This window comes from Poecilia formosa, unplaced genomic scaffold, assembly GCF_000485575.1.
Source record: "Poecilia formosa unplaced genomic scaffold, Poecilia_formosa-5.1.2 Scaffold458, whole genome shotgun sequence".
NCBI lineage: Eukaryota > Metazoa > Chordata > Actinopteri > Cyprinodontiformes > Poeciliidae > Poecilia > Poecilia formosa.
Genome location: NW_006800397.1, coordinates 306,391 through 321,261, shown reverse-complemented (window position 1 = coordinate 321,261; position 14,871 = coordinate 306,391). Strand labels below are relative to the sequence as shown.

The 14,871-nt window shown below is 44.9% G+C and overlaps 1 protein-coding gene across 8 annotated transcripts in view; it reads left to right on the top strand.

The window, feature by feature from the left end:
- Positions 1 to 14,412, top strand: part of fam13b (family with sequence similarity 13 member B) — a 53,744-nt gene extending 39,332 nt beyond the window's left edge. For 3 of the 8 annotated variants that reach the window (XM_016663949.1, XM_016663947.1, XM_016663948.1), the window contains exons 8-24: positions 2,998 to 3,042; positions 3,531 to 3,602; positions 4,178 to 4,331; positions 5,568 to 5,662; positions 6,544 to 6,595; positions 7,599 to 7,731; positions 8,289 to 8,360; positions 8,711 to 8,978; positions 9,051 to 9,189; positions 9,529 to 9,610; positions 10,782 to 10,928; positions 11,917 to 12,131; positions 12,418 to 12,501; positions 12,580 to 12,675; positions 12,742 to 13,073; positions 13,395 to 13,496; positions 13,580 to 14,412. In XM_016663949.1, coding sequence (XP_016519435.1) covers positions 2,998 to 3,042; positions 3,531 to 3,602; positions 4,178 to 4,331; positions 5,568 to 5,662; positions 6,544 to 6,595; positions 7,599 to 7,731; positions 8,289 to 8,360; positions 8,711 to 8,978; positions 9,051 to 9,189; positions 9,529 to 9,610; positions 10,782 to 10,928; positions 11,917 to 12,131; positions 12,418 to 12,501; positions 12,580 to 12,675; positions 12,742 to 13,073; positions 13,395 to 13,496; positions 13,580 to 13,703 — 2,212 coding nt within the window. In that variant the 3' untranslated portion in view covers positions 13,704 to 14,412. The remainder of the gene's footprint in view (positions 1 to 2,997; positions 3,043 to 3,530; positions 3,603 to 4,177; positions 4,332 to 5,567; positions 5,663 to 6,543; positions 6,596 to 7,598; positions 7,732 to 8,288; positions 8,361 to 8,710; positions 8,979 to 9,050; positions 9,190 to 9,528; positions 9,611 to 10,781; positions 10,929 to 11,916; positions 12,132 to 12,417; positions 12,502 to 12,579; positions 12,676 to 12,741; positions 13,074 to 13,394; positions 13,497 to 13,579) is intronic. The other 5 variants (XM_016663952.1, XM_007577890.2, XM_016663950.1 and 2 more) reach the window with 4 other exon arrangements.
- The last annotated feature ends 459 nt before the right edge of the window (positions 14,413 to 14,871 follow it).

The window sequence follows — 14,871 nt, the reverse complement described above, 5'->3', positions numbered from 1 at the left end:
CTGCAGCCGCTTCTCTGGGTGAAGAGCCTCGTCTGCATCAGTCGGTTCCCGTCCAGCCAGACCTCAGCAGGCGGACGATGTGCTGACAGCAGCACTTCTGCAGAATCACAAACTAAACTTCCTGCTACCGCACACACACAGAGGGAGACACACACAGAGACACACACACAGACACACACAGAGACAGAGAGACACACACACACAGAGACACACACACACAGACACAGAGACACACACGTTGCTCTCCCTTGGCCTTCATTCTGTCTCCAGACAGTTTATTCATCCAAACGTTTTGCTTTGACGGAAAATGTAACATTTTACTAATAACATGCAAAAACTGGTTTTGGTGCCTTTTTAAAATTTATCTGCTTAATAATAAACTAAATCATTTAAATTTTATTAAAATTAAAGAAATAAATATTTGTGGAAAACTGACATTTTTGTAAGATTTCCTCCTGAGAAAAAGTAAGTTTGTGGTTCTCAGAAACTGTTAATAGATGGGAATCTATTTTTGTACCACATATTATTTTAAGAAGACATTACCATTCTGTAAAAATTATTCAGAGAATATTTCCCTGAAAGATGGAAGCGTCCATCTGCAGGAGCCACCTTTGCTTGCAGGCCAGGTTTGAACTCAGAGGACCGCCCAGAATGCTTCAGACGCCCCCCGTTGGCCCCCGCGCCACACTTTGGCCCCCCGACATAAACATAATCCGTATCCTGATGAGTAATCTGGTGACCTGAGCTTCTGTCGCCAGCCTCCTGATCGGTTTGTTGCTGTTGGTTAGAAACCTGTTCAGATGAAAACAATCTGTTGATGGTAAAAATGGCTAAAACAGAGAAAGTTTCCTCATTAGAAGCTTTTGAATGAAAAGCCGCTCCAGTAGCTAATAAAAGCAGATTAGCTTCCTGTTGGGTTCCTTCCAGAGCGTCGAGGTGTGATTCTTTAAGATGTCTCTGCTTCTGATCTCTAATCCGACTGCTTGGCCTTCGTCTGAATGTTTGCTAAGGCACGGTTAGTAGTCTTAGGTCAGGAACCTCCGCTGAACTTTAGAGAGCTTAAAGTCGGCTCGACATGCAGACTGCTAGCTGAGCTGCTAGCCGTAATTTACCACCAAATGAGCTTACGGATGTGGCAACACCTGGATGTGACCAACTAGTTGGACTGAAACTGGCTCCAGGAGCCACAGAGCGATCCGGGCTGAAGCTTAAACCAAACTGAGAACTGCTGGAAAACCAAGTTCACTGAGAAAGAAGCTCGACAAAGTCAAACTTAAGGCTTTTCTACCAATCAAGATCAGAACCTGGGAGACCGTAACAGGAAGGAGTCTGTGGAGGATTGTTAAAGAAACCCAGTAAGTCGGAGTAAACCAGGCTCCTGCAGCTGTTGGAGCAGCTGGTGGTGAATAGTTCTGGGTTCATGTCATGTGGCGGCTGATGAGCGCAGCAAAGCCGCTTCGTTCTTCTCCACCTCCAGGTTTCTGCTGCAGCGAGTTGTGAAATGTGCAGCTTTCCTTTTCCTGCAGGAAAAGGAAAGCTGCACATTCAGATCAAAGTGAATCTCCTGCTGGGAAAAACTTTATAGCAGTTTGTGCTGAAGTTGAGTTTTACAATGAACCGGGTTTATATCTGTGTTTCTGAAACGTTGTGCACAAGTATAAAGGAAAGTATGAAACAGTTCTAGAAACAAACAGTATCTGAAGAGGACTAAGAGCGCAGAGTGAGTCAGACCTCCTGGAGCGCAGCGTTAACGTCTCCCAGAGTTCAGACCAACCCTGAGAAAGTCTCCTCTGAGCTTCCTCTTTGTGTTGGTGATTTAAGTTCTGCAAAAGGTCGTCTCTTCATGATTCCACTTTAATCTTTACAGCCGTTTCTGCGTGATCTTATCTGCCCTTCAGCGTCCTGCAGAAAGGTCTCTGCTGTCCGAGATCGTGGAGTCCGCGTTGCGTAAGAACGCGGCGGCGTGGCGTTTGGTGAAAAGCCGCCTTATTCCGGCTCCCAGGGACACGAAGGTGTAAGATTAGATCCTATCTCAGCTACTGAACGATTATGCAACATCCTGAAGGGCCTTTCACAGATATGTTGTTGGAGGCGGAGTCCCTCAGGGCGCGTCTCTGTCAGATGTTATCGGCCCACCGCAGGAACAGCTGCGGTTCTGTCTGAAGGACGGGTCAGCGCGGTGATGGACGCTCGGCCTAGTCAAAGTCCTAACAGACAGAGCTGGGTAGTAACTAACTGGTTTACTCAATTACATTTTCATCGGTAACTTTTAAAAAAAAAAAAACTTTTACTACGCTGTACTTTTTACTTTTACCTGAGTAATTTTACTTTGAAGTATTTCTACTCTTGAGTAAAATTTCTGGATTTTCTTCCCTCTGAATGAAAAACAAACCAGAAATCCACCAGACAGACGCAAGTTTTTTATTAAAAGATTTTATTTTACCAGATTATTTGTTACTTTTATGAATTATTGGTCCTTAAAATACCAAACTTTCCACTTAACTTTATATTTTTGTCCGTCTGATGATGTAATTTTTAAATATGAAATGATTGATAATGTGATCAGTTACTCAGAACGTGAGTCGACTTTTTAACAGATACTTTTTACTCTGGAGTAAAAATGTGTTGAAGTAATTCTGCTTTTACTTTAGCAGCATTTTTTGAGATTTAGATGAAAAAAATAAAGAATAAACATAGAAGTTATTATCGTTCTCCACTTTTTAATAATTCAAATTATTGATCTGTCTGCTGCCCTTGAAGTGTGATTGTGTCTTACAGCTTCACACACACACACACACTCTCTCTCTCTCGCTCCTGTATCAGATCCAGCAGCAGTCCAGTCTAAATAACCCAGAGCGGCGGCGCCGTCTCGTTCCTGTCGCCTTCACTCGGTCCCAGTCGGATCCGTTTCCGACCCGATTCTCATGGGTTCTGTTTTGACGCGTTGGGTCCCGGCTGTTGCAGGTTCTAACCGCTCTGTCCCTTCCTCCTCTGCAGCTCCCGCCTCTCCCCCATGTCCATCCTGCCTGCTGACTCTGCTGAGTAAGTCCGCTCTCCACACTCGCACGTTTCTCTGCAACCGGCCGTTCTCACCTCAAAGCTCTGACGAGGTTAAACTATTGGTGATGAATGAAAGTGTCTCCAGAGACGAAGGCAGGCGGGAGGATTTGAAGGAGACGAGCAGGACGCAGGAGGAAGCAGAGCTGTTTCCTCCCAGAGCTAAACTAAAGCGTTTTGCACAGCTTGTTAGTTTTGGAGCCTCAGGGAGGTGAAATCACATGACTGATCACATGACTGTCAGGCAGATTCTTCACTGGGATGGAGGCAGCATGGAAAACATTTCCTGTGACAAACAAGCTCATATTATGGGATTACATTGTTTTATCAGAGAAAACGAGAGAAACTTCAAATAAAACTACAACTCTGCTTCCATCTGTCAAATATAATTCAACATTCATACAGTGAACAAAATTAAAGTTTGTCACTGAAAAACTGAACTTCTTAATAAATGTGATTTTTGTGTTTTTCAGGATAATTCAGAGAACCATCAGGGCTGCAGTGGAGCAGCACTTCTTTGAGCTGAAAACCAACATCAGCAGGAGGTACGAGGCAAGCACTCCATCACTTTAGTAATTGATTATTATATTGATTATTCTGTTTAAAAATGCCACATTCTGCAGATTTACTTAAGCACCTCAGTTGTTTTTTATACAATATTAGAAAAACATCAAATGATGCAGATTAACAGAAAGAGACTCGTGGCACCAGGCGTCGCCTGGAGAACAGCTTTAGGATCAGATGAGACAGAAGTTGGTATAAAATGTTTAAAAAAGAAACGCTACATCAGGGGTGGTCACTCCAGGCCTGGAGGGCCTCCGGCAACTTTTAGACGTCTCAACTTCAACACACCTGAGTCAAATACTGAGTCGTTAGCAGAACCTGATGCTCTGAGGAGGAGATTCAGCTGCTGGACCAGGGAGACATTAAGAGCTGCAGGACTCAGACCTCCAGGACCAGGACTGCCCACCCCTGGTCTAGACTGTGAACACCATCAGCTATGAAGCATGGTGATGGCAGCATCATGCTGTTTGGCCAAGCAGACGATGATTCAAGTTTTATTTGCCTCATAACTAACTTTTGTTTCCAGTTTAACATTTTTTATTGTTTTTATTCCCAGGATGAGTCCCTCCGAGCCTGAAGAGCAGGGTTGCCATGACGACGAGGAGGAAGAGGAAGAGCAACAAACTGACCCTGAGGACAGTCCCTGCGACGCAGAGAGGGAGACCCCGCTCGAACAGAGGGAGCAGCAGCCGAGCGAGAGCGACGCAGAGGTCAGCATCATTTTCAGTTTGACACAAAACAGAAAATCTCCCCTGGACTCAAATTACAGGAAAACACACACACACACCGACACACAGTGTTATTCCAGCCAAACATCCAGACTACGCCGGTTCACCTCCAGCCCTCGACTCCACAGTTCAGATAGTTTGTAGATAAATTTAGAGGGAGGACAAAGTGTCTCCGCTGCCTGGACGTCTCGTCCTCTCGCACATTTAAAGCTCAACGTTTCTCTGACCAGCTTTTCTGCCGGCCCTTTAAATCCCCATCTTTATTTCTTACTGATATTACAAGGTTACAGTTGCAACTTTAGGAGAATAAAGTAGTTATTTTACGAGAACTCCGACATGAAAACTGACCAAATGAAAGTGAGGAATGTTGAGCATCTTGTGAAGTTACACTTTATCTTCAAGAGATAAGAAAATATTTCATCTTTTAACACATCAACAAATTATTACCACATGAAACTTTTATTTAGAAGAAAGAATCTCAGACTGAGCTGCTCACATCGGTTTTAATGACTTTGTACTTTTTATAGTTTATTGATTTATTGATTTTAGCAGGATAAATTGAACGTTGTAAAGAGAAACGGATGAAAAACAGCCATTCGGTTAATTCTGGCACATTTACAGAAATGTGCATTTCTACCAAAAACAAAAAGATCTTGACAACATTTCTTATTAAAACGACGTTTTTCTTTTAATTTGAAGACATTTTTCTGGTAAAATTGCGTATTAATTCTGCTAATGTTGCTACTTTATACTCGGAATGAAACACTTTAAATATTTTGTCATCTTACAGCTCAAAGAAGGGATTATTGAAATAAAACCCACTTTTGAAAATATGTGTAATTTCTTAGTGTAGGGTTAGGGTTGGCGCCTCGCGACCCACCGGTGACCTTCGACCCCCACTTTTTTTGCCAGCATCAGCAGAGCAGATGATTACTGGCTTTCAGGTTTAAAAAGCAGCTAAAGTTTAAATCATAACTGACATCTTTGTGTTTTTCTTGAAAATGTTTCCAGATGATCAGTGTTTCGGTTTGTTTCGGTTTGTTTCGGTTTGTTTCGGTTCGTCCTGCTCCGGTAGGAGGAAGTGAAACGTCTGAATTGGGATTCACCCAGTGATGGTGGACTCCCAGTAGAGTTTGCTTTCTGTTCTTCACTTCTCGTCTCCTCTGCTTCTGGAAAGCTTCGTGATTAAACCGTTGCTGTTTGTTGTTTTTTTCCCAGAATTCAGTGGGAGCCGGCGGCGTGGAGGAGAGCTCGGGAATGGATCTGGATCCAGAAGCTGCCGTAGACGCTGGGAAGAACTTCAACACTGCCAGGTGACCAGATCGTGGTTCTACTTCCTGTTGCTGCTGTTGAGGCACCAAACGCCTCAGCATTTATGTTTTTAGTTAGAATTAACAAACTGTTTTCATTTTCACCTGATCAACAGTCACATTTCCCTCCGTTTCTCTTTGCTGCTGATCTGTAAGTTATTGAAATAAACAATGTTGTTGTTTTGACACCATTATGTATCATAAGAAGGGCATAACAGTAATTATGAGAACACATTCTCAAAGATCAATAAACTTTAAATCCATTGGAGGAACTGAAACTGGAAAACATTTAAATTTCCAACATAAACAAACAAAACAACAGAATCAACAAATAAAACGAATTATGAAGAATCTGTAAACAAAGTTGTCCTTTAACAAAAGGTTTAGTTGAGACCAAAGCGCCAGAATGAAGACTTTATCACCCAGTTTAAGAGAAAAACAATTAACCAGGAAAATGTAAGTTATTGTGCTTTAATTCATCCTGTGACTAATTGATTTATTGCTTATTCTGACGGGCCTACCTAGAGCAGAATATGGCTCTTTCTTTCTGAAAAGTTTATTCAACATCTGCATTTTAGTAAAACTGGATGTTTATGATCAATTTTACTAATAAATTTAAATAAAAGTAAAATATTTAAAATGCCACCAAATTTAGTTTATTCCTGAATTCATTTCTCTCTGAACTACATTTCTGGAGCATTTTCCCAACATTTTCCACCTGCTGTTTGTTTTTAATCTGCGTCTCAGTGCAGTGACTCTTCCTCAGCTGGTCCAGCCCGTCTGTAAGCGAACATGTGACCGGTCGTCACATGGAGGAACAGAAATCACAGCTGAAGTCTTTTTTTGAGTTTTGTTTTGAATATTTGTTGGTGTCGCCCCGTCAGGCAGGACAACCAGCCGCTGGACGCCATGGAGCAGACGGTCACCATCAGCTGCGTGAGTAGCAGGAAGATGTTCACCTTTCTGGGAACGTTTCACTTCCACTGCTGGGAGATAAACTTGATCATTTTAATCAGACATAACAGACGTTAAAACTGGATTTATAAAACCAAAGGTATCGTAAAAACAGCAACACCTCTGCTGTCGTTTAGGACAGGAGTCTCCAGCAGATTCTACCAAATAATTTTGTCTAGTTTCTAGTGCGAATGTTTAGTAGGCAGAACTACGAGTACATGCAGTTCCTTAAGTAGTTTTTATTTTAAGTCTTAGTTCCAGTGGCAGATTTTTTTCTTGTAATGTGGTTTAATTTCTATTTGGGATAAATAAAGTATTTTTAAATTTTAATTTGTTAGAAGTGAAAAAATCTGCCACTGGAACGAGAACTAGGGCTTTCCTGGGGTTGCTAGGTAACGGTCAGGTGGTTGCTAGGTAACGGTTGGGGCTTTGCTGGGGTTGCTAGGTAACGGTCGGGGGAGTTTCTAGGTAACGGTCGGGGTTTTGCTGGGGTTGCTAGGTAACGGTTGGGAGGGGTTGCTAGGTAACGATTGGGGTTTTGCTGGGGTTGCTAGGTAACGGTCGGGGCTTTGTTGGGGTTGCTAGGTAACGGTCGGGGCTTTGTTGGGGTTGCTAGGTAACGGTCGGGGGGGTTGCTGGGGTTGTAACATAACATTCTTTTTACTGCGTATTGACGCAGCTTCTTTATTTCACAGTTCTATTTTAATCATGTTTGAATAAAAAGTAATAATGCCACTGCCATTAAAAAAGTGCTAATTTTCATAAAAGACACAAATTGTAACAATTTAAGGTTTTTTTGTTCATTTCTGACTAAAATCCATTATTTTCAGCCTCATTTTTACAATGTGTTACATTTTATATCCATGTTAATTTCCAAGCTTCGGCAGTTAAACGTTTCCGTATGTTTATTGATTTATTGTGTTTGTTTCGCCTCCCAACTGGCTCTGTGTCCTCGGTTCTGATTGGTCCGTCTCTCCTCTCCCAGGACTCTGATTCGTTTGGCTGCGATCAGAACGCCAACACCAGCGAGGCCAACAGGAACCGCCTGTCGCCGTGCCAACCAAGCTCCGCCCCCCACAGTCCCCACCTCCAGCTGTTCCCAGATAACCAGTGGGAGGGTAGGTTCCCAGAAACGTCCCAGATTATTATTCTAAGCCTGATTTTAATCCAGTTTGATTATCATGAAGTTCAGAAACTCCTGACATCGTAGTTTTAAAATGAATGGAGTATCAGTTCTGTTGCTCTTGCTTACAGTGACGCTCTGTGTCCACTTTGTTCATGAAAGTCCAGATAAAATGAGCTCACAAACAGAGGACTGAGTGCAGAGCCCTGAGGGACGCCTCCTTCAAAACGTTGCTTTCTGTAACTCCGATACGGTTTCATTGCATTTTCTGGATGAATAGATTTGAGCTCTGGGAGCCTCGTTTGGTAGAAAACAGCTGATTTCTGCTGCTTTGCTTCGTCTTCGTGGAACAAAAGTTATTTTCAATAATTAATTTCTACGTTGAGCTTTTGGACCATTTTCTCATTAGAAAGGTGAACCCGACATTTTGAACCTGACATTTCGTTTCCTAACAAAGTTTTCCTTCAGTTTGTTGAATGAATGTCGCTGTGTGATGATCTCACGGCTCCATCTCTCTTCCTCCTCCTCCTCTTCTTCTGCCCATCCAAACAGCGTCACCCCTTTCCCATCTCCATCTCCCTCCCATCGACTTCTCATGTATGCACCTGCAGAAAGAAGGCCAAGGTAAGTTAGCTGCTTCATGTCCACCGGTTCACCCACCTCCTCCCCCCGTCACCGCCTTTCACCGGTTGCCATGGCGACCGCACAGGAAGCATGTTCAGAGCCTTTCTGACGGTTGAGATAACCCCGGTGTCTGCCTGCAGCTGACACTTTAACGGCCTCCTCTTCCTCTCCGGCTCAGCTTGTTAGCTTAGCGCTAACCGCTAGGTGGGCTTAGCGTCAACCTGCACGTCTCTGAGGAGGAGCTGCTCACGGTTTTCAGTTGTAGCTCGCCACGCTGGTTGCTGTAGGAGTGAGTTAGAGGTTTTATGTGTCCATAAATGTTTCTGATTTCGACCCGGATTCTCTTCCAGACCCGGTTCCGGCTTTCAAATCCTGGCAGGATGACACGGAGAGCGGCGAGGCGCAGCTGTCGCCGCTCGCCGGACGCTTGGTTCCGCTGCCGCTGCTGCCGCTGGAGGACGACGGCGAGGAAGACGACGGACTCCAGGACGACTCGCCGTCCTCTTCGCGCTCCCACCCGCACATCCTGGCCCGCCGCTTCCTGGACTTCGGAGCGCACAGCACCCAGCGCTTCCTGCAGCAGGACGCGGACGCCGCCTCGCCCTGCAAGGCGCAGCGGTACGACCGGAACCGGCGCCCCTGTTTGGACCTGTCAAACATGGCGGCTCTGACTCAAACTTGTCTCTTCAGGCCGCGGCGCGCGTCGTTCGGCTCCAGGGAGGCCATGAGGGGAGATTCGGTGACCCATCAGCTCACCAAGAAGCTGCAGCATCTGAAGAAGAAGATCAAACAGTTTGAGGAGCAATTCGAGAAGGAGAGGAACTACAAGGTAGCGTTAGCATCTCCTCTGCTTGGGCTGCACTCACAACGACAGGTCAGGCTGAATTCGCTCGGATCTCAGCTGATCTGTAGTCAGTAAAATGTTTCCAGAACCTGAAACGTGTTTGCAGAACCTGGACCCTTTACAGACGGTTCGGTTCTGGTGGAGGTTTTCTGCCTGATCAGCAGCTGAACTTTCCAGTTTGTTCCTGTTTGACATTTGAAGTCTCTGTAAATCCCCAGAGTGACCTTTCCTCTGCGCTGACCGGGCCCGGTCCAGAAACACGAACAGAACCGCCGTACTGCCCCTGTAGCTCCTCTGACGTGACCTCTTGACCTTTCTCTGCAGCCGTCTCACGCAGACAAGGCAGCTAACCCCAAAGTCCTCAAGTGGATGACCGACCTGACGAAGATCCGTCGACAGATTAAAGGTAGAACGGCCCGCTGCGTGCGTGCGTGTGTGTGTGTGTGTGTGTGTGTCGGGTTCGTCCCCTCTAACAGCAGCATGTGGACGTGGCTCCCACCCTTCAGTGTGCCGGTGCGTCGTTGTGAACCCGTGACCTCTGGGATGACCTCAGCGCGGCGAAGCAACGACCTCCGACTCCCACGCAGTCTGGACCCGGGGTGTACAAACTTTCTGTCGCAGGGACCAGAATCATCAGCTCAAAATGACCCAACAGGCCAAGAGACTGAAAACATTTTTAAAAAATAAAATCACCAAAAATTATTTATTTTTCTGGCCACTCAGCAAAAAACGAAACATGAAAAGTTTTTATTTAATCTGCAGAAACGGATCAAACCCAGAAATAATGTTTTCACGTTTTCCTTCCTGAATGTGTGGATTGGAGTTAAAGTCACTGAAAAGGAAAAACTTTAATCTGGAATGACCAAAATTATTCTAAAGTTGCTGAGAACTTTTTTTATTTTTTAACTTTCAGGCTTCAGGTTGAGACTAAAACATTTTAAAGAAAAATGTTATATTTTATTTATTTTGTAGAATATCACAGTCTGTTGTTTAATCTGCATTGTTTTTATCCAAAGTTTGAAAACTTACATTGAAAAGTGATTTTAAATAAAATTTTAAAGTGATTTTAAATTAAATTTTAAATAAAATTTTAAAGTGATTAATTCCTGTTGTTTTGGGCTCGATTGAAGACAGTATTTAATCTTGGCCATGAAACCGGATCCAGGTTTCATGGATCCGGCCTTTGTGTGAAAACACTTCCTGTTTCCACCTGGGTGGACTGTAGGGTGGAAGTTACCATGACAACGCTTTGTGTGGCGTCTAACATTTTTCTAAGCAGATTAAACTGCAGTCGGGAGGGGACCGAAAAAACTCAGTCCAGCGTCCAGAAAAGTCCCCGGCGCCCCGGTTTGAGCACCCCGGGTCTCACTGATTGAATATTGATCGTTTTGTTGCTTTCGCCGGGCTGATCTGATCCCAGGACCCTCGCACGCCGCTCCTCCGATCACGGAGGGCGCAGAGGCTAAAAGCGTTTCTCTGTTTCAAACCAATAAACCAATCAATAACTCGAGCACCCGCTCTCCACTTTCCTCCTTCCATTGCCAAACGACCGATTGATTGATTGATTGGGCCACCAGGACTCCAGCACCTCCTTTCCCCCAGAAGCTCGCTGAGGCACCAGGCTTTGCTCCATTCACACAGACGCCACGCTGCCCCCCCCTCCTCCCCCCCCCATCCCACTCCCCCCCTCCCACTCCACCCCGCCTCTAGACCGTGTCACCTCAGTAAGTACAACCCCCCCAGTAAGTAGACGTTCTGAATACTTCCCACAGTCACGGCCTGGTGTTACTGGTGTTACTGGTGTGTTTGCTGCCCAACCAGCATGTTGGCTTGAGTGACGAATGGAGAGATAAATATTTAGTAAAACTTAAATGAAACCTCCTCTGTGACCGAGGAGAGGAAAAACGCTTGTTTGTTTTTTTAAATCTGAAAAGTGTGGCGTGCTTTTTATTTTAACCCCACTTTGAGTCAGAACCGTCTAGAACTTCCTCTGAGTTTATCTCCAGTTCCATCAGGGTGGATGGAGAAAGACCGTTTTCAACAGCTGGACTTTAACTAGGCCATCCTAACACATGATCTGCTTCGATCTGAAGCGTCAGAAACAACTTTCAGCTAATTTAGTAATCCATTAATCGTTAGCTGATGCTAAAAAAGACTATTTGCTGAAAGAAGAACATATTCAGATTAGTAATTAAGCCAAAACTACAAAAAATAAACGTTTTGCATTTGAGGTAATAAAAAAAACTTTGTGAATCTGTTTTAGCATAAACTCCTACAGTGGTAGCGTTAGCTTCACCCAGATTCAAATTCTGGAAAAAATAAAAGTCTATCAATCACCTTTTGCTCCAATTATTAATAAAAATAATCTGATCAGCTCTACACATAAATGACCAAACATCCACTGAAGGATTTCTGTTTTATTCAGTAAAGTTCAGAATTAAAAAGTGATTATTTTTACATCATTTTTGAACTTCTAATAAAATGAACTTAAATGGTTAAATAAAAAAAATCTGCATAATTTTATCCAATTAGTTGTCATAAAATAATCGTTAGCTGCAGCGCTGATCTCTCTCCACACTTTTCAGATTTTTTTACATTTAGAACAAAAACTTAAATCATTTTTCTGATTCCTGTCCAGAGTCGGTCCAGAAAACGGTTCCAAGGTTCCGATGTGGATCTAACTCTTCTTCTTCATGTGTTCTTGTCCTGCAGACGCCAAACACTGTGCGGAGAGCGAGCTCGGCCCGCAGACCCGTCCCCGTAGCAACACCCTTCCCAAGAGCTTCGGCTCCACGCTGGAGCAGGGCGGCCATGACGCGGCGGGGGAGGTCCGGGGCCCGCGCCCCACCAAAGAAGAAACACTGGAGCTGATCCAGTGCCGCGTCAAAGGGAAGCGGCAGGAGGACGGCTGGCCGGACGACATCAAGGTGACCACTTTGTATTTTATACACGTTACCGCTTAATGTTTGGTTAACAGGATTAAGAAGCCTCTTAATCCTGTTAACCAAACAAAGAGATCCCCCCTCGTATATTAAGTATATTAAGTTGTAATACCAAGTCACACCACAGGGTGGCGCTGCTTCAAAAAAAATATTCAGAAATTAAATTCAGTGAGGAAAAAATCTGTTGATTATGTTAAAATAAGAGTTTGAGGCCTTATTGGACCATAAGATAAATAATGGAAGAGCCCAGATTTAAATCGTGTTTCTGCAGAAGATGACCAAAGAGCAGCTGTCCTGTGAGAAGATGGTCCTTCAGAAGAACCTGCTGCACTACGAAGGCCTCCATGGTCGACCAGTAAGTCCGTCCTGCTGCGCCGCCGCCGCCCCGCCCCGCCCCGCCGGCTGCTGCATGACGCCATGTTTCTGTGATCAGGTGACCAGAGAGGAGCGGCTGGTGGTGAAGCCTCTCTACGACCGCTACAGGCTGGTCAAGCAGATGCTGGCGAGGGTCAGCATCACGCCGGTAACGGTAAGGCCGCCTCCGACCGCCGACGCCCGTCTGCGCTCCGCCGCTAACGCACGTCTTCCGCTGCAGGTGTCGCCCTCCAGCAAGAGGCGCAGCCAGACCCTCCAGCCGATCATCGAGGGAGAAACCGCTCACTTCTGGGAAATCAAAGAGGAGGAAGAGGAGGAGCAGAAAGGCGGCGAGGAAGAGGAGAAGGAGGAGGAAGAGGAAGACGACGAGGAGGAGGGCGAGAGCAGCGGCGGAGAGATGCAGAGCTCTGAGGTCATCATGGCCTTGGAGTCCGTGACCCCGAGCGGCGGGTCGGTGAGGAGCCAACCGGACGGGCTGAGCGACAAGATGGAGGAAGGGTCCGGGAGGCTGGCGCTGGACCTGCGCCTGTCCAGCTCCAACGCCTCGTCCATGTAAGGACCGCTGCCTTTAGACAGCTGGACAGATCAGCAGGTCACCTGCACAGCGAACCTGATATAACAAGGTTTTCACGATTATTATGAGATCGATCTACTCCAGCCAATCAGAGCCAGGAGGCGGGGCTTAGCACTGTCAGTTAACCACATGCTATGCTAGCTGCAGTGTAGCAAGGAGCTAAGATTTTTCAACAAATATGTAAAAAAGTATTTTTTATGAAAGTTACAATGAGAAACGTTTCAAATACTAAAACAGTCTGAATTACTTAGAAACTGTTGGCTTCTCACCTGTTGACTCCATTTCCCATGATCCTCCAGGCCAGAGCTGCTGGAACAGCTGTGGAAGGCCAGATCAGAGAAGAAGAAACTGAGAAAGACGATCCGAGAGTTCGAGGAAGATTTCTATCAGCATAACGGGAGGTAAGTGAAGCGACGCGTCCGTTTGTGACCCGCACCCGGAGGAAGAGCTGAGCGCCGCCATCTTGTTTTCCTCCATCCTGCAGGAACGTTCAGAAGGAGGACCGGGTGCCGATGCTGGAGAAGTACCGCGAGTACAAGCGGATCAAAGCCAAGCTCCGCCTCCTGGAGGTCCTCATCAGCAAACAGGATTCCTCCAAGTCCATCTAGGTTTCTGTCAGACAACCGCTGTCATCGCACACGGCGCCACCTGCAGGACGCCGCCATGAACTCTTCATCAACACTTCACAAGTTGAGGGAAAAAAAAAACATTTTCAGACGTTATTTTATGGTTTGCAGAGAAACTTTGGGAAATCTTCCTGTTTGTTCGTGTTCTGTTGGGTTTGCTTCATCACACTGCCGGCGTGGCGGGGAGGGGAGCGACTTCCTGCTGGCAGGGCGAACAAGACGCAGGGGGCTGGAGGAACTTCTCCGAGTTTCAGTTTGTGGCGCAGAGTGCTGGGAGGGGCAGGAAGGGTTAGATGTAAAAAATGTTATTTGCACAGCATTCCCAGAATGCAGCCCCTCTGTTGTTTCCATTTGTATTTCTAGAAATTAAGCACTACTTCTATACAAATATCAATATACTGTACATAAAACCAGAAAAAAATGAATGTCAGACATGTTTAAATTATTTCACAGTTGGCCCCTTTTAGGTTTATTATATGTGTGATTTTTTTATTATCCATCCTGCTAATGTTCCTACATTAACCTTTTGTATGTAACCCCAACATGTCGTCGCTCTGTGTAATATAAGCTAATATAGCAGTACTGTAGTCGGCTTGCATGGCAGCACAGATCTTATCCAACACCAACTGTTCTCATTATTTGTGCCATGAAGAAGCAGCAATAATAAAAGTTTGCATCAGACATATTTTAACACGTTTCAGCTCCGTGTGTCAATATTTTCTAACATTAAAAAGTGTTTTTGACTGTCAGAAAACATTCTGGTCTCTTGAATGTTTTTCTCACCACAGCAGAGTGGAGAAACTCCCACGCTGTTTCATACGAGTTTCTCCAGGAATCCACAGCAAATATTTCTCTGCACAGATTACACATTTAGTCAGCTGTTAATATTCGATACTTTGATTTTTGTTTAGCCCTCACATTTTTTCATATTAAAAAAGGTTTAATTTGTGGAAATAAAAAGCATCGGCTGGCTACATAAGTTCTGCTGCTTTCTTATTTACCTCAGAACTGTAACATTTTATAGTATTGTTATTGCCCTCTGGTGGAGAAACAAAGTACTGCATATGGAAAGACCAAATATTACTTTAAGAAATGTTACAAAAGTATCTTTCAAATTTTCTTTTGACTCATGCAACATAACTTACTGTTT